The sequence below is a fragment of the Trichomycterus rosablanca genome, chromosome 22 (assembly GCF_030014385.1).
Source record: "Trichomycterus rosablanca isolate fTriRos1 chromosome 22, fTriRos1.hap1, whole genome shotgun sequence".
Lineage (NCBI taxonomy): Eukaryota > Metazoa > Chordata > Actinopteri > Siluriformes > Trichomycteridae > Trichomycterus > Trichomycterus rosablanca.
In genome coordinates, this window is record NC_086009.1 from 972,884 (window position 1) to 997,500 (window position 24,617).

A 24,617-nucleotide genomic window follows, 5' to 3' on the forward strand; every position below is an offset into this window, starting at 1 on the left:
CTGTAATCATCAAAGCTTCCACTACGCGCGTGAGTTATTTGAATGGCGGCTCCAGCTTGAGACTCTTTGATGTTGATTTGAACGTGAACAGCTCGAGCCTGTAACGGTCACTTTGATTTGACTGATTTACCTCAGTATCAGGCGAGATTTCAATTAATAAAAACACGATTTATCTGACAAAATATCGTATTATACTTACAAAAATTATATTTTTGTAATGTATAACAGGTCATAATGAAGTAGTAGATAGTAGAAGTAGAAGTTTGCAGCCATATTAATAATTATTTACTAGTTTGCTCGTTTCGACGACGTTTGCCTCTTAGTTTTGTAGTAAAGCTATGATGTTAATTAACCAAACTGCTAATGAAAGTTTGTTGCTGGCATTTGAACGCATTGTAAACTACATTTCTAACTCATTCCTCTTTTGCTCAGAATGCATAGATTACTTATCAAAACAGGTACTAGTTGTATAAAACATATACAAGCCATAATTAAATGAAGTATGTGAACACCTGACCACGAGCTTGTTGGACACGCCTTTCCAAAACCGTAGGCTGTAACAGTCTCCACTCTTGTGGAAAGGTTTTGTAGTGTTTCTGTGGAATTTTGTGCACATTTAGTCAAAAGAGCATTTGATAAGTCCATCCCATGGTTGTTCAGTGGGGTTGAGGTAACAGTGCAATACAGGCCACCAAACTCATCGGACCACAGATGATCAGTTTCATACAAAATATGTGAAGGTAACGCAAGTCCTGACAGATGCTCACTTAGTGGTTTTAACCTTCAATATTTTATCAGATTACTTGATGGGTAACATCTTAATCATGGATGTATTATGTACCTGAAAAATTAACACAGTATTAAGAAGAGACAGGTCATTTTGATGCCAATGTTGGCATGTTTCTCTTGGGATGGGAGGAGACCTGTAACAACAAAAGTCACCAGAGATTTTAAAAACAGTACAGATCAAAAAGTACATTTTACACAGCTGGTTAGCGGGTGTCATACAGCACTTTGTGTCTTAAGGAACTGGGTTCAGTCCATTGTCTCACTGGAGTTTTCTGTGTTCTTCAACTGTCCATGTCTGTGTGGTTTTCCTCTGGATATTCTGGTTTTATCGTATTGTCTGCTTCACAGTGTACAAAAGTTAAAGCATTTGCTGGTAATGATTCAGAGGTTATGTGGAGCCCTTATTATGGGATCTATAGTTCTTTAACACATGAAATAGGGCACCTGAAAACATGGGAGCTCACTGTTCCCCTGTACCATAGACACAGTGAGTACAAAAACAGCTTGAACAATAGTAATAATAGTTCCATAATAGCCATATTCTGTGTCCTGCAATAACTTCACAGAGTCCATATATGAAGCCAGATTTTACACATTTTACTGTTCTGGACAGTTTGTTTTATGGTCTTTAGTCTGAGGACATGGCTTGTGTCAGGTGTCTTCAACCAACACCCTGTGGTAATAAACACTGTGTTTGGAGGAAGTGTACCAGATTAACCTTAGCTGTGTTGTTTGATTACCTGTGGCCTTCTAAGGTAAGTCATCGTTTATGTGGTTGGTTGTGACTACTTGAACAGAAATGAAAACATAGAGTGTTTTTGGTAGAAATACGTAAATAGTGACTAAGTGACTTTGTTTAAAGACGCAGTACTAGCAGCTTTGTGGTGTTGTAATTTAATCCAGTAGTATTGCTAAACTGATCCTGCCTTTCCTGATGATTTGGAGTTTAGTATGCTCTTCCCATATCCGTAAACCTAATACATGCTAGCTGATTAAATGACTGCTATAAATTTGTCCCTAGGTTTGAGTGAGTGTAAATAAGAGAGCTTGAGAAGGTCTAAAGTTCAGAATGGAGTCATTTCTATTAGAAATGGAAATAAATGGTAAATACGTGGACATGCATACCTGGACAGCCTGATAATAGTTTAATTGTATGATTACATTCATAAAATGTCAGGGTCGCTCTTTGATTATATGGACATGGATTTTATGGTTTGAAATATTTGGGGATTTACAGATTTATGTAACTTTTCTTTATATTTACTAAATAATTAGGATTAGATTACTATGGGGTGTCTTAAAATCAGCTACTTTGATTATTCATTTGGTCCTATTTTGTGGTTCTTGAATCACATCTGACCAAACTGGATAAATTCTGGATTTTCAGCATCAGTGGATTTTTCTCCACAACCTAGACAGAGAGACCACTGTTCTAGCTTAGCTATATGACTATATTAAAAAACTAAAGTAATAAAACCATGATAGAACTTTCTACTCCATTAAATTAAGTACACTATATGGCCAAAAGTATATAGACACCTGACCATGAGCTTGTTTGACATTCTATTCCAAAGCCACGGGCATATAAACAGGGCATATAAACAGGCATTGATTTGCTATGTTTTTGCCATATCCAAATAAACAAGGTTTTCTTCTGCTGCCCAAAAACATGCAGACGGTGAATTGAGTAAGTAAAAATGTGAATTATATACCTTCAAAACTACATCCACATACATTAAAATGTCCAAAATATCAAAGGGGTCTAAATGCGTTTTGATTCCAGTGTATTTTTTTCCCACTAACAGATCCGCTTTGGAGGAAAATATCAAAATGGATTTCTCACTGCCCATTGAGTTTCGGATTTTCCAGTAAGTATGTTTCAAACTTTTGTGGACCTAATATTATCTACAGCAAGAGGAAACAAGAATTAAACACTTACACAGAATATTCAGACATCACAGATGGTACCACCAAGGGCAGTTGCAAAGCCATTGTTGGCAGTTTGAGCTTTGAGATGTTTGAGATAAATTATGCCCAATTCATTCCCAAAGGTTACAGTGATGAACATTCACCTTCTGCTCGAACATTTACTGTCTGTGTGTCCTGTTTATTATACCAGGCTGTAGAGCCAACAACAGTCAAGGTATGATTGGTTAAATATGTATAAAGAATTACACCTAAATGTGGGACATAATCTGTGGCCCCTGTGTGTTAAGTATGACCCCTTTGTGACCCCTGATTATGAAAAAATCCTAGAGCTAAACATGATTATTAACATTGACAATAAAACATTTTAAATCCTCGACAGTTTAAAACCATGATGAACAAAAATGTGAGAATGTAGGATTGTGAAGCCTCCTGGTGGAATGAAATCACCTGAAATGTCTGAACTGGAGGCTTTAATCTCACATTATTTAGAATTGAAGTTTTTTTTCTGTCTGCAGGATCCTCGTGCCGGTGATTTTTGTGCTGTTTGGCTGCATTGGGTTGTGTAATGCGTTACGAAAATATCGGCAAAAACGGCGTGAACGTGCAGAAGCGGCCCAAGCGCAAGGACGCCCGTCTGTATTTGTCATCCCATCTTCACCACCACTGCAGGAGCCGCACACCCCTTCGTACGGGGCACCTCCCACATACAGCGAGGTACAACACAATACCAAAAACTGGTCTTATTCTTTATCTGTTTCATTCAACTTCTTATTAAACACTAATATAAATTATATTCATGTATCTGTGGAGTCGGTCTATTCGAGCTATTTTGACAAACAGCATTGAAATGTCTAAGCTGGTCAGGGTTCCAGTGGTTCCGTTTCCAAATCTAAGCCTTTTCTCTCTTTGTGCCGACTTTAACACCTCTGGCTTCAGGCTTGTCTCTTACACTTTTCCTTGCACGCCATCTGATGCGTTTGGTAAAGCGCCTGTCTTGAGCACCTCATTGTCCACTGTTTCGATGTGAAACCGGACCCACTATGACCCTGACCAGCGTAAAGCAGTTGAAAATGAAAACGTCTTTATAATTCTTGGTGGTTTCAGATCTCATACACTTAACTCTGGGTTGAGCGGATTGTAATAAGACGCTGACTTTCATTACATACAAAATACGTCTTCATGTTTGTATTTTGCAGGTGAGACACAAACCAGACTTCACCATCCCTCATCATCCTCCTCCTTCATATTCCGAATCCGTCTCGTCTCCATATTTCTCCAGTTCTCGTGCACTATGAACCTGAAGACTTTCTTCCACACCGAATGCTATAAATGACCAGACTGAGAGTCGTCCATACGTTCCTGCGTAGCTGCTCTGTGTGTGCAAACTGCTCATGTTGGTGTAAATATACTTCATTTTGCAAATTGTAAAGTTAAATATAAAGGATTTATGTGGGTTTGATACCAGAAATATAAAGAAAATCTAACATTTAAATAAAATACATCCTAATAATCCTAATCATTAACATATAATTCCTCATTCTTATTAACAAAATAGAACAGAAGCTTAAGTGGGCCTAAAAACCCACATCCATCTGTGTGTTTCCATGTTTCTATTTCTAAAAGAATATAGATAGATAGACAGATAGATAGACAGATAGACAGATAGATAGACGGATAGATAGACAGATAGACAGACAGATAGACAGATAGATAGATAGATAGATAGATAGATAGATAGATAGATAGATAGATAGATAGATAGATAGACAGACAGACAGATAGATAGATAGATAGACAGACAGACAGACATATAGGTGCGTTATTGAAGTGTGTGTGAGTGTAAATGTAAATACGAGTGTTTACACGAGGGCAAGCTGTAGCCTAGTGGTTAAGGTACTGGACTAGCAATCAAAAGGTCGCTGGTTCAAGCCCCACTACTGCCAGGTTGCTGCTGTTGGGCCCTTGAGCAAGGCCCTTAACCCTTAATTGCTCAGACTGTACACTGTAACCGTAATGTAAGTCACTTTGGATAAAGGCGTCTGCGAAATGCCGGAAATGTAAATGTGTTTGTTTGAGCAAGTGGGCAAGTAAACGATCCTCTGTGATTAATTGCCCCAATGTACATGAAACAGACCCATCAAACCCTGATCAGAATGAAATGGTCATTAAAGATGAATAAAAAATAAAGAAAGTGTTTTTCATGGGTTTTAGTTCTAGTTTACGTTTAGATTTTATAGATATACATGTTTAATTTCTTAATAGTCAAAATACAAATATTTCTGCACTATTGCATTACTTCTGTATGAAGTGTTTCATGTTGTCAAACGTCTTTTGTACATTTTCGTTAAAAGAATAAAATTGTACATTGAACTGCAGCGTTTATAGTGTGTGTGTGTGTGTGTGTGTGTGTGTGTTTGTTATCTAATATGTCAGTATTACTTTTGAAAAAGGGGTAATAAATCTGTATTGGCTGTAAATTATTTATTGTATTAACTCACCTTGCTATTAGTTTTTCCTTTTACTGACAATTGAGGTTTTATGATGCTGATGAACTTTCTGAGTGTTTTTCCTTTCAGTTTGTACTTTAGATCATGTAAAAATGTTGATTGTAACACTAAATGTTTTAAGGCTTTAGTCTCCCCACTCAGATCTAGCCATTTATGTCTGTGTGGACGCCCAGTTGACCGATAATAGTGAGTTGGCGTGATAGGCCACTGCGCCACAGCTAGAGGGAGGACATCATTGTTTTTGTTTAGTGTTTTTACAGTAATTGGAGTTCACCTTTCCTTATAAAAAGTACAAACTGCAGCTTTAAAAACACCCCGGTGTGTGTAGGTGATTACTTTCTCTGGTTAAAATTCCTGCCATGCATGTTATAAATTTTATGACCATTTACGGACATTCTCAGCCCAAGGACACAAAATAAACAGCATTTATGATGTAAAAGCAGAAAGTGTGTGTGTGTGTGTGTGTGTGTGTGAGACGTCTGCGGTTGAGTGGTCGTGAACACGCCTAACCTGCTGTACGCTCTTTATTTTGAGGACATGGCCCATACAGGTGCTGTGACTTTAACCAACACACTGTGGTAATAAACACTCCCGTGTGGACTATCAACCCGACTGTGTGCACACACACTCCTGTCCCTGATAAGACTCATTCGAACCGGACGAGCCTCACCTGATCACCTCCAGCGCCTCAGGTGAGACACCTTTTCATGCTTTATTTTATTTTTTTAAATTGTGGATTTATTTAATGTGTTTAATGTTGTTTAATGTGTTAAATGGTTGATTCTGAGGGATTTCTGATCATTTTCGCTTTACATTATTTACTTCACCTGCTTTAGTAAATGATGGTGGATTTTTTTTACCTGGTTGCTTTACAGATTTATCCTGGTCTCATTTGAGTTCTAATGTACTAATGGAATCTTAGAAATGATTCTGCTGTATTTGGAATAGAACAAACAATGTACACTAGATGACCATAGGTATTTGGACACCTGAGTATCTTGCTGGACGTCGTGTATTAGAAACAAACTTTATTAAAATAGAGTGCACTCTGTGTGATCTTTTCAGCTAGAACAACAGCTTCTCAAAAGACTTTGAAGTGTGTCAGTATGTGGGAATTTGTGCCCATTCGGTCAACACATGACAGCATTTATATGGCTGGGCACTGATTGATTAGTAGTTGGTGTTCCTGTTCATTCCAGAGCTGTGAGCTGTTGAGTGGAGCTGAAATCAGGGCTGTTTTTTTTTTTCAGCACTAAAGCCTCAAATGATTTACTTTTTGCAGGATTGTGGTTCAATTTGGGCTTATTTTTCTGAGTCCCTGACAATGTTCTGTCCTATATCCGGAGTCAGAAGATTATATAGGTCATGCTGGCACCATCACCTTCTATTTTTAGGAACCAGTCTTGCTTGATTGTGGCTTTATGTTCAGTGTTGTTATTTGTTAAAACATTCTGACTTTTCTTGGCAGATGAGATTCTATTCTTATGTAATAAAAACTATTTGACCAGAAGTATGAAGACATCAGACCATCAGCTTGTTAGACATGCTATTTCAAAACCTTTGGCATTGAAATGGCTTTGCAGCCTGTACAGCCTCCACTCATCTGTAAAGGCTTTCCACTAGATTTTGGAGTGTATTAGAATGACTACGGTGATGCCAAAACTCCCCAAACCTAATCCTCAGTCCTGATTTTACACTATATGGACAGAAGTATCGGGACAGCTGACCATGAGCTTGCTGGACCTCCTCACTCTTCTGGGAAGACTTCCTATAAGACTTTGGAGTGTCTGTGTGGGAATTTGTGAGGTCAAGCACTGTTTTTGAAAGAGTGCAGAAGGTCTGGCTTACAGTCCAAGTTGAATTCATCCCAACAATGTTGAGTCAGGTGGAGATTAGGGCTCTGTGTAGGCAAATGGAGCTCTTTGTCCACGTCTTTATGAGCTCGCTTTGTGCTCAGAAATGGAAATTCCCCAAAAGGTCATTTTTATACGTGAATATTAGCGATGGATGTGGCAGTAACAACTAAATTCAATCATTAGCAGGGGTGTTCACATACTTTTTGGCCATAGAGTGTGTTATTAAATAATGTTAGCTGAATTATAAATGTATTATTGAACTATTATAATTAAATCACTGATGAATTTTATTCTGCAGGATTTTATTGTGCTCCTGAAGGAGACCGACGCTGTTTTTGAACTTCAGCAGATTTGCTGAGACTTGTTGAGATGTCTGGCTTCTCTGAGACCTTTCAGATTGTACAGTAAGTAGTTCTTATTTTTTTGGATCATATCTGACCATCCGGATGAATTGTCTCTTTGTAAAGGGTGACTGTTTCAAATTTCAGCTTGACACTGGCAGAGAGACCGCTGTTCCATGTGTTTTAACCTAGCTTAGGATATCGGTGGATATAGGTGGAAGTTCTCTAATATATTGCGGCTTCTCCCCGTCATTCTGGCCAGCTCCTGTTTTGGGATCTGCCCCCAGGCTTGTGACATTTTGGGCCTCACGATGGAGCCACAGACCCACCAGTAAAACCAGTTAATGTGTGGAACCAGTGGTAGGGTAGAAGTTCTGATAGTTCCTTGTCTGTTCTGTTTCTGAGAGCTGGCTTGTCTCAGACGGCTAAAGCAGCCTGTCATGTTGTGACGTCCAGTTTTTAATTCTGCACTATCCCTGTTCTGTCCTCTCTCTAAATTGTGGGTTGCAATGTTTTGTCTTTTGTGTATTCATTTATTTCTATTAATTTGGCCACTTTATTCACTTGCGATTGTCCCTTTGTTTGCTAATGACTTTTACTCACAGTATGATTCTACCTTGATTAAATATTTGCAAATGGGTTTCCATTTCTGCAGCAGTGTGGGAATCCAGCCCCATTACATCTGGTTAGTTTAAAAATCGTTGTGAATCATGGAATGTGGTGGGATTGTGAACGTTCTGCTCTTTCTCCTCAGGTTCTTCATCCCAACGGTTGTTTTCATCATCATCATTATCTTCTGCACCACGTTATGCAAAGCTTTCCAGAGAGCTCGGCAGCAGAGGCGACTCCAGCGGGAGCTCGCCGAGGTGACCACTGCACACGCCGACCGCCCGCCCGTCTTCATCATCCCGTTTGCGCCATCTGAGGAGGAACTGCGAGCGCTACCACGCTACAGCACAACGCAGCGCTACGCCCCCCCTCCCTCCTACGAAGAGGTACCAGCATTACCGACGTTTGATTGATTTCTGTTATCTACAACTCATCTAGTCCTGAATTTTAAATCTAGTTCAATATGCACAATGTGGCCAGAAATATCCGTCACTTTCCTGAGAGTATTGTCTGTGGGAATTTGTGCCCATTCACTCAAAAGATCAGTTGGTGTTCCAGTTCATTTCAGAGCTGTTGACTGGAGTTGAGTTTCTTTAAATCGAGCTTTTCCTCATGTCTTTATAGAGCTTCCTTAGTGTGCAGGCCCTTCCCTAAACTGTTGCTGCTAATTTTCTTTGTATAATTGATTTATTACCCCTGTTAGATGGACTTGAGCACAGAAAAGTCAGTGGCAGTTCTGAATGTTGTTGACAAATAGTGATTAAGGTACTGGACTAGTAATCAGAAGGTCACTGGTTCAAGCCCTACCACTGCCAGGTTGCTGCTGTTGGGCCCTTGAGCCCTCCATTGCTTAGATAATATACTGTCACAGTACTGTAAGTCGTTTTGGATAAAAATTCGCTCTTCATTCAGGTGCATTTTGAACCTTTCAATAATGTTATGGACAGTTGAGGGTGAAATTCTTAAAATTCTTGCCTTTGCTCTGTAATAAACATTGTTCTTAAACTTAAACCTTATGATAACGTAGCTGCTGAAACTAAAGTGATGCAGGTCATGTTGTCCAATAATTTTTAATTCCATGTGTTTGTTCTTTGTTTGCAGTTAAGAATAAAGCCAGACTTCATCCCTCGCAATCCTCCTCCCTCGTATTCAGAATCCATCACCTCGCCACCCTCGGCTGAACCCGCGGGGATCGTTCCGTCTCAGCCGCCACAAACACAGTTATGAGCCGACCGGAATTCTGCTCTGGGAACCTTAAACAGGGTCCGATTGTTTGGATTTTCGTGGATTTATGGATTTTGGCTTCCATATGAAGATACGTGGAGGGATCTGAGGCGGAGGGATCTGAGGCAGAGGGATTTGGGGCGGAGGGATCTGAGGTGGAGGGATCTGAGGCCGCTGCTGCTACTGTTCTGTACATATTTGTGAATGTGTTGTTTTTAATGTTGTAAATGAGCGGTGCGTGTGAGGACCTGGGCAGGAGTATCTTGTACATACACTTACTGGCCCGTTGTTCCTCAGCGCTTGTACTGTTTAGGTGTTAAAATTTATTTTTGTACCAATTGTTTTCCAACTTTTTTGGGATAAATTATAACTCCAATAAAAATATTGAAATCAGATCTTCTACACAAGGCTTAGTTTTTTTTGGGTTGATTTGTTTAGCCATGCTGATGAGTTGAGTTTATACCGTCATAATGGTTATACAATTACAGCCAGAAGTTTACATACACCTGTAGGTAATAAGTATGTCATACCAGAGTTTATTTTACATTTATTTTGGATTATGTCTGTTTTTTTATTCTGGCATGACTCTAGTTGGAGGTTTGACCACTCTACTTGGCAGAATTGGTAGAATTTGACCAAATTGTTTTGCCATTCTGGGACATTTCACATATCAGGACTTTCACTTTAGAAGGTCACTTTAGATACTTACTTTAAGCTATTTTTGGATCATTGTCAAGATAAAAGCACTCAAAAATGTATTTATTTATTTATTTTTATATTCTATTTATGCATTTTCCTAATTTACTTGTATCTAATTGGCCAGTTATATCTCCAGGGACAGTGGGAGACTAGTGGGTACAGTGTTGTTGGGTTTGAACGTCTCACCTTTTTTACCTCCAGTTAGTTCTGGCTATTGTGACAGTCCTATAGATTCTGTGTGTGTTAGATTAATTTAGGTTGGTTTGGTCCCTTATCTGGGTCCCGTACACCGTACCCGACCTCTCCAATCTATTGCACCTCAGTGTGTCCCTGTAGTGCCGCTTTTCCATGGGATTGACACCACTCAACCCAGAGGATCGTCTAGGTCCCGACTTCAGTGGTTAGTTTTGGATGGTGCCACCACTGGGACTGTTTATGACCCTGGGTTTGATGGCTGGCATTTTTGTGCTGCCCTCACTCCACATATTAAATGCTGTGGCTTGAGGCTCCACCTGAATGATTTGCATTTTAGCCTCGTAAAAGCCTCACGGCGTTAATCATTAGCTAATATAAAGAACGAGCGTCTGATTTTCAGCCTGGAGATCTCAGACTGCGGTTTATATCTGGATCTAATCCCTGTAAGATAAGCACCAGGTGACGTTTCTGAATGCCTGAGCTTCAACTTCAGATCTAATTACTAGAAATAATAAAACCCCGGTGAGGCACTGGAATGCTCCTCAGGTACAAGGTCCAACACGATGATGAACGTACAGCACCCAGCATGTATAATTCTTCCAGTAAACTGATAGAAAATGCCCAGTCACCATGATGTCACTTCCTGTTTTAAACAAATCATATGACTGGCACACCTTCGCTCCGACCCAAACACTGATAATTCACGTGTGATTAATGTTCTCAGCAAAACTTCGACCCAAACATTCTGTTTTAATTCAAACCTCAGTTTCAGCTCACAGACAGCTGGCCTCACATTCTCCATTAATAATTCTGATTGGAATCAGCTCTCCAACATTATTCTTATTCCAAAAAGCTGTGTTTGCTTTTTGCCAAAATAATAATAATAATAATAAAACTGGCCTGCTGTAGAACATTACAGTTTCCTTTGCAGCATTTGGATTTTGTTGGATTTAGCACTACAGGATACACCCTGTCACCCCAGACAACCATCCTTTCCTTCTTTCTGCAGACATAGCCAGTCATGTCTGTGTGGGTGCCCGGCCAACCGATAGCAGCACTGAGAATCGAACCTGTGAACTTGCATAATAGGCTGCTGCACCAAACAATCGTTTAGCACTGTTTCAGATTTTCTTAATTTGGAGATAATATCTCTCAGTGTGGTTCGTTAGAGTCCTAAAGCCTCAGTAAAACAAGCAGTTGAGGGTCCAACAGTGGCAACTGGGCAGAAGTGGGGCTTGAACCAGAAACCTTTTGATGAACAATCCAGTACTTTAACCACAAAGCTACCAGATATAACATGTGATATAGTGTTCATATAGAAACTTTAAGTTCAATGCTTCACTTTAATTATCAAATACATTAAATTAAATTAAATTAAATTAATTTAAACACCAGAGGCGACTGGAAAGGACGACCGTTTCACAGTACCGTATTTATTTCAGAAAAATTATTGCAAGCAAATCAAACACAGACAAAATCTATTTAACACGTATCGTACATCATGTATGAAAAAACCTCTATAAAACTATTCTATGTAGTCAAAAGTATGTGGACACCTGATTATGAGGTTGTTGGATATCACATTGTAAACCCACGTGCCACCTCAACCCACAACTGCAGCCTCAATTTTTATAAAAAAAAGCTTTTCCAATATTTTGGCATCATATATTTATCAAAAGAGCATTTGTGAGGTCAGGCACTGACAACCCGGCTTACAATCAACATTCCGATTCATCCCAAAGTCTGTCAATGTGTTTAGTCAACCCATGAACCCACGTCTTTATGGACCTGGCTTTGTCCACGGGGTGCAGTCACGCCGAAAGATACAGGTGTGTCCACATACTTTTGCATATATAGTGTATTTACGAACATCTGTATGAATCATAGCTGCCAGTATTCATGCTAAAAGCTGCTGCATGAATGATCTGCATGAGTGATCGGTAGATTCACTAGATCACCGGATCTGTTATGCAGTGAGATGAGTGCACCACACCGTCCTGTCAACATGCATGACGACCACGTCAAAGAACGTCATAATGCAGCCACATCACACGGACGAATGGATGTAATAAAATAGAATTCGATAAAAAATACGAGACTATTGCCTTGGTTACGACGTCCATCCGTACCACAGCACTGAGGATGACTTTTACAGCTGGATTTACTTCTGTAGAGCTACAGGAGGGTCCAAACACCTTCAGCGCACCAGAAAGACCTGATTTTTATTACTTATTAAATGTTGATTTTTCCGTCAATCAGTATTAATTAAAAATACTCATTATGCACGCCTCATATGCGGCCACTCACCAGCGGATCATCCACATTTGTTTTGGTCCTGCCCCAAACTGTCGTCCTTTAGGACTGAGATTTGAAAACGCCCTAGAAACTCCTTTAAATCCATGTCCTGTCCCTGTTCTGTCCGCTGTCTCCGTCACGGCCTGCGGACGTTTCGTGTCTTTTATTTGTCACTCTGTTTCCGTTATTTTGGCCACTGCTCACCCTTTTTGTTTGCCACTTTTTTAGCCGCATTGTTGTACCTCGGTTAAGCATCCTGCAATTAGGGTTCAGGTTCAGTTCTTGTGGGGGTGGGGCTACACTCGATGCCTGACTACATGGACAAAAGTATTGGGACACCTGAGTATTCGTTTGTCGGACATTGTGTTCCAAAACCGTGTGCATTTATATTAAATTGGTCCCTTGGATTTGACGCTTCTTCTGGGAAGCCTTTCTACAAGATTTTGGAGGGAATGTGTCTGTGGGAATTTGGTCAACAGTCAGTGAGGTCGGGCACTGATGTTGGAAGAGAAGCCCTGGCTCACAGGTTGAATTCATCCTAATCATTAGGAGGGGTGTCCACATACTTTTGGCCATGCATCCATATTATCCTGTATAATTCAGATGTGGGTCCTTGAACAGGGCCCCTAACCTTTAATAATTTGCATTAAATAGCTGTAATTCAGCCACTGATTTCCTAATCAGTATAAGTGGAGCTTTGTGGACGGAGTCTAACAGGGTTTTTTGGGAATGGAATTGTGGGTAATGTAGTACTTTACTGAGTAATGTAGTTCCTCAGTGCTGAGCTCTAGTGACGTGTGTGTTCATGTAAACACTGTACAAACGACATGAGAATGGCACGTGCAGAACTACAAACAACCTCACACACACACACACACACACACACCCTCACACACACACACAAAGAAAAACATCGATCAGCTTACTATGTAAATAAATAAATAAATATTTAGTATAAACGAGAGGAAACCGATGAGAGTAACAGTTCGTTTAAAACACCCAGCTGACAGGAACCCACTGTGGAACTCCGTTCAGCTTCCTCATGGCCTCCTTCAGGCTGGTGTAGGTTCCATCCAGACCGGCGTTCACGATGGTCAGGTCGAAGTAGTGTCCGTACGCCTTCTTAATCCTCGAGCTCTCCTCAATGGTCCTGTTCAGCTCAGCATCCTACCAAAACAAAACCAATTTAGTCGTCTCCGATTCCTGGATCGTATGTCACCTGTCAATCCTGACCGAGGAGGGTCGTGACTAACACACTCCCCCTCCGGCACGTGTGCAGTACAGACCGCTTCTTTTCACCTGCACGAGGTGTGCTCATATAGAGATCCGTATCATGCACAGAGAGTCACACCGAACTTTATTATCCCCCAATCAGTCAGCAGAGACCATAATTGCAGCAGTTAAATAAATGATGAATCCCTACAGCCCTCCCTCCCTCCCTCAGACCAGCCTATCACTGTCTTTATGGGCGCCCCGGCTGGACGATAACAGATCCAGCAGCATTAACTACCAGTAACCAGCAGAACATCTCTGAGAGCCGTGAGATCCTCGTACCGTTCGCTGTTTGGTGACGACTCCGGCCTCGAATCCAGATCTGTTCATGGTTCTGAGAACCTCCAGCTCTGGAGCCTCCATGAAAACCACGTACGGCAGGAACTCCGACGTCCTCAAGATCTTCAGAGTCTAGTGGAAAAGATATACACCAAGGCTGGGTTATGATCGTCTTCATACGGTACCAGCGCTCGCTGGGTGTTAGCACAGACTCACATTTATTTCATTCATTTTAATGTTTAACCAGCGCTTTATCCTGATCAGGGTCCCTGTGGGTCCGGTTTCCCTGAAATCATTGGGTGTAATGGAGTAACACACCCAGAACAGGACGCCAATCCACACCTCCACCCTTAGATAAAGCCAGTCATGTCTGCATGTAGACGCCCGACTGCTGCCTGACTTTACAGATGCTTGTTTATGCAGAAAGGGCACAAATTCTTACAGACGTACTCCATAATCAAGAAAAAAAAGCCTTCCTAAAAGAGGGCACAAGTTCAAATTAATGCCCATGTTTTCGGAATTTAACATTCAATAAGCTGATTGCCATGCGTCCACATACTTCTGGCCCCTTTTGGAGTGTCCTGATTGTAAAATAGTCAGAAACGCGATTTTCTTTAGTGGTAATGTAACATGTACTGCTGTGCATGAGTTCTCGTCCCACCAGGCCCCCGATCTCACCTCAGGGTTGACATCCAGGATGCAGAAGCGCCCGGCCTCCACCACCTGATGGATGGACTCGATCTTGGTGCCGTAGAGGCTGCCGTCGTACTCGCCGTGCTCCAGGTAACGGCCCGCTTTGATGTCTGCTTCCATCTTGCTTCTGGTGGTGAAGGCGAACATCTCCCTCTCGCCGGATTTGGGTTTCTTGGACGTGTCTGAGGGGCGATAATAACAAACCGCAACATTTACTTCAGCGCTGGAGGAAGATATTTAATGCCTACATGACCCTTGTGAAAAAATATTTGCACCCTCTGACTGGTAACTCTGGTTATCAGTTCACAAAAGTATGTGGACGCCCACTCCGATCATTTGAATTCATGTGTTCACATATTTTGATAGCATTTGTATTTTGAATATATCAGCTCATTGTCAGGTGTCCAAATACTTTTGACCATACAGTGTAGCTCAGAGCTTAAAGAACTTGACTAGTGAATCAAAAGGATGCCAGTTTTGTGCCCGCTGTGCCATGACCACATAAGGTGCCGTTGTACTCACATGGAACGGTGGTTCCGAACAGCCGCGGATCAGAAACCAACAGTTTGTTTTTCAGGCTGCGCCGCCCCACGCCCTGAGCCCCGATCAGTACCAGCGTCCTCCTCCTGAACGGGGGCACCCGTGCCACCTCCTCGTAGATCATCAGCTCGTGCGCGTCAAACACTGACGGGAGAAATAAAGACAAAAAGGAGATGGTAAATATTTCGGATTGATGCTCTTGTCATGATGTGTATAGTGTGTAACCTAACTGGCCACTTGATTAGGAACACTGGTGGCATCCCCCTCTCAGATGTTGGCAGCATGGGTTCCACAGGGTGTTGAACACGTTCGTTAGAGACGTTGGTCCACAAGTGCCACAGGTTTGCCTGCACGCCACCTTCAGAGGCTGTCATGTGCCTCTCCCGGCACACCACAGATCGGTTCTTTTCACCTGCCAGGGGCGGGGTCTCACAGAGTGTTGTATGGCCATGCAGGCACCAGCAGCAAGGAACCCTGTTTCAGTCACTGTCCCTCCCTCTACAGACACAGCCAATCTTGACCAGCACGTCTGGCACCAACACCCATGCCATGCTTTGAAATCCCGTTTTTGGCAATTCTGTTACCTGATTTGAACCGGTTTTGACCTGTGCTGTGGCCGATAAGATAAATACTATCGCAGTTGTACCTAATAAAGTGGCGTGTAAATACGAAAATTAATAAAAACACAAACCTGCATTTTTGGTGGTCAGGTACATGATTTTCTTCTTCTTCTTTGCTCCGATGCCACTACACAGCGCACCTGGAACACAGCAAAGTGGGTTCGGCCCCGTGCCGTTAACAATCAGACAGTGAGTTCAAGCATACGGACAGTAGGTGGCGGTAAAGGCTATGCATGCTGTCAGACTGAATATGTCAGAACCGTGTTACAGAATGTACACTTTCAAACCCGCAAGCTGCGGTATGGCAAATGACAAAAAGCGAAGTAAAGAGCGCCACCTGCTGGTGGGAGGGCAATGTCATTCTTTACGAAAGCCTTCCTCTTCTCCTCCAGCAGCTGGCTGGGGATGAGCCCTGCACTCCCTCCTTCCACCCGCCGTGCCTGCCAACACACACACACACACACACAGATTACATGCCAGTATATGTATTCATAACACAAAACATAAAACATTCTAACACCGCAGATCTTTTAGAAATAGACTTACCATTTGATTCAGTTCTTCTAAAGTTTTAAGTCGTTTCATGCACTATAACTACATTTTACAAGACACTAATGTTTACCATACATTTACACCATATGACTGAAAATATCTGGACACTTGACACTTTTCAGACAGACCCCGTGGTGTTGGGGTTTTAAAACCCAGTTTTCATATTACTGGTGATCAGAATGATGGGAGTGTATTATGGGAATTCCTCAAGAGGACACACGCAAAAAACCCCAGAAATAAATACATTGTCCTCTGACTGTAGTACCTGCCACCAGTTGCCTTGCTGGTTGACGATCTGCAGGATGTCCCCTCTATTAAACTGCAGGCCGGCCTCCTTACAGGGGATGAGGTTATCGGTGGCCGGGTCGTAATCAAAATGGCACTTCACAAAGACCTGAGAGACCAAAAAATGATGTGAACCCATTACAGAAGCAAATAAATAAGCAATTATACACAAAAAATGGCCAAAAAATTAAAATGGCTCATTTCAAAACCATAAGCATTATTGGGAGGTTGAAGCCACAGCTTTAACAGCCTCCACTCCTCTGGAAAGGCTTTTCTCAAGTAACTATTTAAAGGGAGTAATAATCGGCTGCTCCTGTATATAGGGGGCGCCAGAGCAGATCTGGTTCGCATACCCTTTGTGATGCAACCCTCCTGTTTCTATCTGGGCTTGGGACACAATAGTTCCCAATAGTTAGGCTATTACCGCCATCCCCATTTAGACGTTAACTAATCATTTCTGTGCAGACGCCTGACTGGCTGATAGCACCACTGAGATTCAAACCCTGAATCCCCAGATCTCAGCAGTAACGTTACTGGTGCACCACCCAACAAGCAGACAATATAAAGCATATCATTTAGTAAGGGGGCACTTACTTTTTCACAGCACTATATGACCAACTTAAAATTAGCAGCTACCTGTCGGGCCGGCTGGGGCTCCTGATAGCTGGGCAGGACTTTGAGCACCACGATGCCGCTGGACTCCTGCAGCATCTCCAGGAGAACGCGCGGGTCGTCCCCCACGTCCTTGCCGTTCACTTCCTTTATGATGTCCCCCGCGCGCAGGAGCCCCTGCTGATCGATCATCCCGCCGTGCAGGATCCGCGCGATCACCAGCTCGCCGTTCTCGATGCGGAACGTCACACCCTGAGCGCAGAAGCAAAGGTTATGTCGCGTAACTTGAAGAACCGTAGACGAGTGTTCCACGCCGCCGCGTCTTACCAGGTGTTCGCCGGCCACTTTACGGATTCCCACCATGCGCACGGTGTCGGTGGGGACGGGTGGCAGGTTGGGCTCAGCGATGGCCCGCGGGCTCTGTGGTGGAGTCTCGGATGTCTTGGTGGCCACCGAGTCGTGGGTCTCCAGGAGAGACTGCAAACATTACAGGACCAGAGAGGCAAATGAAAGATCTCACAGTGCTGGGTGGGTTACACTGGTGTGTGAGGTTCGTGTGGTGTTACACTGGTGTGTGAGGTTGATATGAGTGTGTACCTGGAAGTGAGGTTGCTTGAGGATATCTGAGAGCTCAGCAGCCGTGTTACTTCGGTATGAGATGGGTCTCAGATCTTTCAGGATGTCCTGCAGTAGTTCCATGTTTTGGTCCCTCACCGCCTCCAGACGAGGTTCCTGCGGGCTCTCGGGATTCTGCATAAAACAACAACTTCCTGATTTAACATGATAAACACACACACACACACACACACACACACACACACACACACTAATCTGCATGCATAGTAAACAGATGCCAAAAAAAAAATTTTTTGCATGTGCAGTTGCCCTCAGTTTTCTCGCCACAATGGCTGCGTCCCAAACCTCCTACTCAGTGTTTAGACTTAGACTAGGTGTGTTTTTTAGGATGCAGACTCACCACTGGACTTTCCATGATGCCCTTGAGGTAGATGAGGTCGAGGTCATTGGCAGTGGTGGAGCTGGTGCTGTCACTCAGTGTGTCCACCTGCGTCAGAGCTACAGAAAAGAGAGAAAGGTTCATAGATGAGTGACGTCGTCCTAAATCTGTCCCTCTCGACCTTTTTCTCCCCTCTAAGGACCCCCTTTCCGTGCTGATGTATGTTCTCTTGATGACAAAATGCTTAAGTGGTTTATTATGAGGACTGTTTTCTGCTGAATGCCTCAATTAAGCTATCTAAAAGAGACTCGGTCATCTCAAAGTCAGGTCAAGTGACCACATCATCCTGATGGAGATGACACACACTTCACATCTGTGTTAGGAATCAGACAACATGGGGCCAAAAGAATTTGGACACCTGACCATGAGCTTGTTGGACATCCCATTTCAAAAACAAATGCTGTAAAAATGTCAGAACTGCAGGCCACTGGAGCTTCTTTAAACCCAGTTTTTGTTCATGTGCGCAGGGGCACCGTCATGCTGGAACTAAACTGTTGATGCAAAGTTGGGCGCATGTAATTTCCTCTATATAACTGATTTATTACACACGTTAGCAACTGACGTGTCTAGAACACATTAATTTAATAATTAGAAAGGGCGTCCCAATACTTTTGTCCATGTAGTGTGTGTAGACTGTGGGTAGAACATAGAAAGGACTCACCAGGCTCGGCGTGAGCGGCGGCCGCAGGCATGATGTCTGCTCGTCTGAGGGAGGGAGACGGAGAGAGATATTAGAAAGGTTCTGTCATTCATCAAACAATAATCTGACCGTGATCGTTCCAGACTGACGTACTGATACCATTTTTTTCTCATATTCCTATTATGGGTGGCACAGTGGCACAATAGGAAGCACTATCGCCTCAGAGCAAGAAGGTCCTGGGTTCGATTCCCAGGGTCCCTACTGTGTGGAGTTTGCATGTTCTCCCTGTATCCGTGTGGATTTCCTCCCACAAGTCTAAAGACGTGCAGTGAGGATATTAAAGCCACTAGACATTGACTTAAGTGTGTGTGTGTCCTGTAATGGACTGGCGACCTGTCTCTTGGTGTTTCCTGCCTTTCGCCCATTGAATCAGACCCACTTTGACCCTGACCAGGATAAAGCAATGGTAACAGACAATGAATGAATGAATGAACATTGCCGATACTCGAGTATAGACCAATACTTAAACACACACACACACACACACACACACACACACAATTGATGTAAACATGCTTGGTTTGAATAAACGTGAGTGAGTGAGTGAGTGAGTGAGTGACTATGATGCTAAATAACAGACTTGCACCCAGTCCAAAGAGAATGCATGGCTTGCGTCCAGTGTTTTTAAGTCTGAGTCGGGACTTGGACCCTGATCAGGTAACCCTTTGTTTTTGGAAGAAAGCACAAAGGATGAGGCCGGCGCACACGCGCGCACGCACACACAGTATGTCGGACAACAAGCTGGTTCAAGCAAGTAACCATCTCGGTCAGGCTGGTCTGTCTTGATGGCCTCAAAGTGGGTTTGGGATGCTGGTCGAGCTGGTGATACTGGTGAGGCTGGAAAGCCAGAGAGCAGCTAGGGTCCAAACAACAACAGCATCCGACACACAATGCCATGGCAACCACGTCACTGATAAAGACTAGCTGCTTAAGCATTGTGTTTCCAACACACACACACACACACACACACACACACACACACACACACAATATATGTGTATATATAAATATATATATACCGTAATTGTACCTGTTTGTGTGTATCAGAGCTCCAGACCTACGTGCACGCGCCTGCTCGCTAGATTCCGTTGTTCGGCTGCGCTCGCTCTCGAAGCTTCTCTCCTCACGGAGATGCGCTCTCTCTTAAAGGGGCAGCAGCACATTACTCTCATAGTGGGGCCCACCAGCCTCATTCAACACTATTGTATTAACCAGAAGGGATCTGAGGCCGCTTTAAGAGCGAGACCGTTAGCTCCTGACTGGAAATGAACATCAACAAACAAACTATAAAATTCATACATTCACGGTTTCTGAGGGATTTTCTAAATACTTTTTTATATTTAAGTTACATATTTTGGATGAATTTTATTGTTAGTAAAGAATAATTTATATAATTTAATACAATTGGTCTCAGAAGTAATCAGTATATCCAAAAGCCTAATATATTTTGGCCCACTTTCATTCATTCATTCATTCATTCATGTATTCATTTATTCATTCTGTCTGTTTTATCACCTCTTTATCCTATTCAGGGTCGCGGCGGGTCCAATTCACCCTGACACACCCTGGACAGGTCACCAGTCCATCACAAAACACACACACACACTTTCTACATTTACATTTTTGGCATTTAGCGGACGCTTTTTATCCAAAGCGACTTACAGTACAGTGACAGTATACAGTCTAAGCATTTGAGGGTTAAGGGCCTTGCTCAAGGGCCCAACAGTGGCAACCTGGCAGTGGTGAGGCTTGAACCTGCAACCTTCTGATTACTGGACCAGTACCGTAACCACTAGGCTACAACTGCCCTGACTAGTAGCTTCACCCGACTTAACCCGATTGCATGTCTTTGGATTGTGGAAGGAAACTAGAGCTCCCAAAGGAAACCCACATGACACGGGGAGAACATGCAAACTAAACACAGAAAGGGAACTGAACCCAGGATCTTCTTGTTGTGAGCCAACAGTGCTACCCACCGAGCCACCATGAATTTTCCACTAATCAGTGTATCCTAAGGCTTGTCTCAATACATTTCTTAAAGAAATTATGATCAGTGCTGAGTTTATTATGTGGATTACAAATATAATTAGTATGTTATAAAGCATGGCCCAATATTTTTGAGACAGTTTTTTATTTTGTGTGAATCATGTTGGAAAACCTGACTGAAAAGCCTTAAAATTTAGCTCATTGTTTTTTTTTCTGCAGCTCCAAGTGTGGAACTGGGTTTTTTATGTGAGCTAGGTTGGTAAGTTGGTAAGTTGGTGGTGATTTTCTTCTCCAACCGTATTAACTAAATACTTTATCCTGGTCAGGGTCACAGCATCACACTCTCACACCTTCACTCATTACCAATTATGGGCAATTTAGAGCAGCTAATCCACCTTCTACATGTTTTAAAATGGAAAACAGACCAAAGAACATGCAAAACTCCTTAGACAGTGACCGAAGGCGAGGATTAAACCCAAGTAGGCGAGGATTAAACCCAAGTTCTCAGGACTCATAACCTGCTTCAAAAGTCAATGTTTTTTTTGCATCTGTGTGGTTTTGTACTGTTCCATGTACTTTGTTTTGACTAATTGATTGTAGAGATGATCTTTGGACCTGAAGTTGCTTAGAAATGCAATGACTGACTGTTATAACTTCGTACAGAGCTTCCATGACTTCTCCGTGGTAAGGCTTGTGGCTCGGTTTAATGGTGAAAGTCAAACTAGGCTTATTTATATGGTCTTAATGAAGTCAGGTAATTAGAAAAACTCAAAATAATCAAATAAAAAATCTTTTTGGACAAAGACGTGTGTTCTAATAATTCGGTCAGAAAGATTTGGATGAAATTCTCTGCAAATAAAATTTAAATAAATAAAATATCATTATCACACAGCCTGTCGCCAAGTCAGTTTTAATCACGTTTATTAATATGTACAAACAAAAGCAACGAATCGTCTGTAGGACACAATGAAGAACGCACAACGTTTTCTCCGTAGCTATAAATTCTGTACAGATCGATGAGAGCCGGTCGAGTCACTCTGTGCACTGATGGCTGAGATGTGTCCAGGGTTTCGGTGAGAATCACAGGGGTGGTGTGGGTCAGTACCAGACGGGAGGGGAAACACAGAACATCACCACATATACGAGTCGTCATATCTGAAACACACACGAGAAATTTCACACTGTGTAACTTCAGTGTAACGTTAAATCATGATTAAAATCATTCCATAATTATTTAATGATCTGCAGAAAGTGTACATACAGTAACATGCCCACCTGCTGTGCCCACACTGGGTGCTGGTGGAGGTTGGGAGGGTGAAAATGTGACAGATACGTGCCTACTCTTCTTTTCTACTGACCGGATAATGTTTGGATAGGGGATTATTTCAGCACCTCAATGCCACTGACTTTCTAATGACATGCTAGTGTGTGTTGTTCTGGTATGAGTGTAGCAGGTGCAGCAGTGTTGTTGGGATTTTATCAGCAAACACTTTTTGATCTCAGTGAGCTGCTGGCTTAAAATTTTTGACACTAAGATCCATAAAGATCACACCAATCACACCAGAGCAACACACTACCACGCCTACCCTCCAAATAATACCCTGTAAGTGGGGGCCTAGAGAGCAACAAATGAACTACATTCAGTAACTGTATACCTACATTGTGCATCAATGTGGTAGACATTGATGATAAAATAGCAAATCAGTGTACATACATGATGGGTGTACCTAATAAATGCTCTGTGTGTGTATTTGAGTATCTCACCTTGATCTGTGATTGTGTTCGCTGCTGTCACCGAACAGCAGGTCGGCCAGACTCCCGTCAGTAGTCGACCTCTTCCCATACCTGATAGAGAAACGAAGAATCAGTCGATACCAGAACCACAATCACAGAAACAGAACATCAGTGCCCAGCCACACAATTGTGTAATCTTTTGACTGATCAGACACAAATTCCCACACACAGACACACTTCAGAGTCCTGTGAGAAGCTTCTCAAAACAGCAGCTGTTGTTCTAGACGTCACAATATTTTATTACTCTTTGTTTTTAAAACAAAACGTCCAAAATGTTATGGTCAGGTGTCCAAATACTTTATCTTCTCTTGCAATTTGGCTCTTTAACGTTCCATTATTGCGTGATTAGAAATGTTTAAGCAGTTCCAAGCATGAAATGTCTGAGTTTAAAGGGTTGAAGTAAAAAATAGATGACACCACCCTCAGAATCTCCAGCTTTGTTCTCCTAATTTTCCTTTGCTGATCTCATCCAGACCTCAGATAGAGATCTACTACACAACTTCAGCCCAATTAAAATTCCTCCTGTCCTGTTCTGTCTCGTTCCTGTCACACCGCTGGACATTTTATTCACAGCGACAAGAGAAAAGCTGAAAGAATTCGGAACAGTGGACTGTGATGTGTAATTATTTGGAATGTCTACTGTGAGCCTGGCCTTCTCAACCACCATCGCTGCCTGACCTCGCTGAAAGCTTTCTTGACACTTGAGATCTGTGGGTTCGAATCTCAGCAAGGTGCTGGTCCTAAACCAGATCAGGTATCTGGACCAGATTCATTGTTATGACCTCTCAATAAATAAATAGTGATGAATTGTTAAATATATATATGCTGTACTTCCATAAAAGGCTTCATTAAGTATTTAGATTAATATGTACTCAGTTTATCATTTAGAATGAGTTCATGTCTGATATTTACATTTAATACTAAATTCTTTTTATTTTTAGTGGTTTTAGTACTTCTCAGCTTTAAAACCGCCAGCAGAGGTCGTAACTGCAGCAGTCATGAGGAATCTATTTCCACCCCCTGTAGCTCTGAGTTTCTGGACATTTGTTCATTCAGCTCCTGTCCTCCAACCGTTCTGATTCTGACATTATTCTGGTAGCGGAACACTGCGCCGGGCTAAAGAAATATTATGCAGCCGAAAGTTCATGCTCGAATACAAATGCAGCTTTTATTTCTGCTGGAAATGTCAAGCAGTCGTTCAGAAATCAAACCAAAATGGAAACTCGGAACGTGTGGATCTCAGGGTGCCCAAATTTGCTGGGGATCGGATTATGGACCATACAGGGTTCATCTGCTCTGTTTTTATAGGGTTAGTTTGCTAAGAAGTGACTCTGGTGGATATTTAATATGATCTGTGATGAATTTAGACTCTGAGCACCGAGGTGAGGGATAAATTTGATGGAAAAATATCACGATGGATGAAAAACTTTGATCTGATGTTTTTGAAATGCCGCTGTCAGGCTCAAGGACTTGTTAACCTGTTACAGATCGAGTCCTCCCAGTTTATTTTTCTTGCCCATAAGAATAGATTCAGCATCCACATTTTTACACAAAAGAAGAAAGAATCCCCATTCCTGTCCCCTAAAATCCAGGCACTAAGTTCTAGTGTCCAGACACAAACACCTTAAACCTAAACACCTGAACACAAAACACAAAGAGAAGAAAACACTGCGGGTATCAGACAGATTTTTCTGTTGTCTGCTCTCTCTCACCTCTGTCGGGTGATCAGGTTGATGTAATGTCTGAGAGCGGTGTAGTATTTGGCGAGCTCTTCGGGTGCCGCGCCCTCTCCGGGGTTCTCCGGTTTGGGTGGATAGGCGTCCAC

At 42.3% G+C, this 24,617-nt stretch overlaps 3 protein-coding genes across 4 annotated transcripts in view; 1 reads left to right on the forward strand and 2 right to left on the reverse strand.

The window, feature by feature from the left end:
• Nucleotides 1-537: 537 nt before the first annotated feature.
• On the forward strand, nt 538-5,073 carry si:dkey-283b1.6 (uncharacterized). Of its 2 annotated transcripts, none has more exons than XM_062984987.1 (4): nt 538-740; nt 2,595-2,657; nt 3,234-3,432; nt 3,915-5,073. In XM_062984987.1, exons 2-4 carry the CDS (start codon nt 2,620-2,622, stop codon nt 4,011-4,013), a joined length of 336 nt encoding a protein of 111 aa, XP_062841057.1. In that variant the 5' UTR covers nt 538-740; nt 2,595-2,619; the 3' UTR covers nt 4,014-5,073. The 2 variants fall into 2 exon arrangements, with proteins under 2 accessions (XP_062841057.1, XP_062841058.1); XM_062984988.1 differs by lacking the exon at nt 538-740 and adding an exon at nt 2,451-2,476.
• Nucleotides 5,074-13,417: 8,344 nt separating this feature from the next.
• mpp2a (MAGUK p55 scaffold protein 2a) lies at nt 13,418-20,143 on the reverse strand. The gene is made up of 13 exons (XM_062984948.1): nt 20,043-20,143; nt 18,974-19,017; nt 18,274-18,371; nt 17,895-18,047; nt 17,625-17,774; nt 17,322-17,549; nt 16,666-16,794; nt 16,186-16,288; nt 15,920-15,988; nt 15,211-15,372; nt 14,674-14,870; nt 13,999-14,127; nt 13,418-13,611 (listed from the first exon to the last, which is right to left on the reverse strand). Exons 2-13 carry the CDS (start codon nt 19,002-19,004, stop codon nt 13,435-13,437), a joined length of 1,626 nt encoding a protein of 541 aa, XP_062841018.1. The 5' UTR covers nt 19,005-19,017; nt 20,043-20,143; the 3' UTR covers nt 13,418-13,434.
• Nucleotides 20,144-21,892: 1,749 nt separating this feature from the next.
• The window catches only part of pyya (peptide YYa), a 3,871-nt gene continuing 1,146 nt past the window's right edge, over nt 21,893-24,617 (reverse strand). Inside the window, exons 2-4 of the mRNA XM_062984989.1 lie at nt 24,505-24,617; nt 22,763-22,843; nt 21,893-22,153 (exon numbers count right to left, since the gene is read on the reverse strand). The exon at nt 24,505-24,617 is cut by the window's right edge and continues 75 nt beyond it. Coding sequence (XP_062841059.1) covers nt 22,129-22,153; nt 22,763-22,843; nt 24,505-24,617 — 219 coding nt within the window. The 3' untranslated portion in view covers nt 21,893-22,128. The remainder of the gene's footprint in view (nt 22,154-22,762; nt 22,844-24,504) is intronic.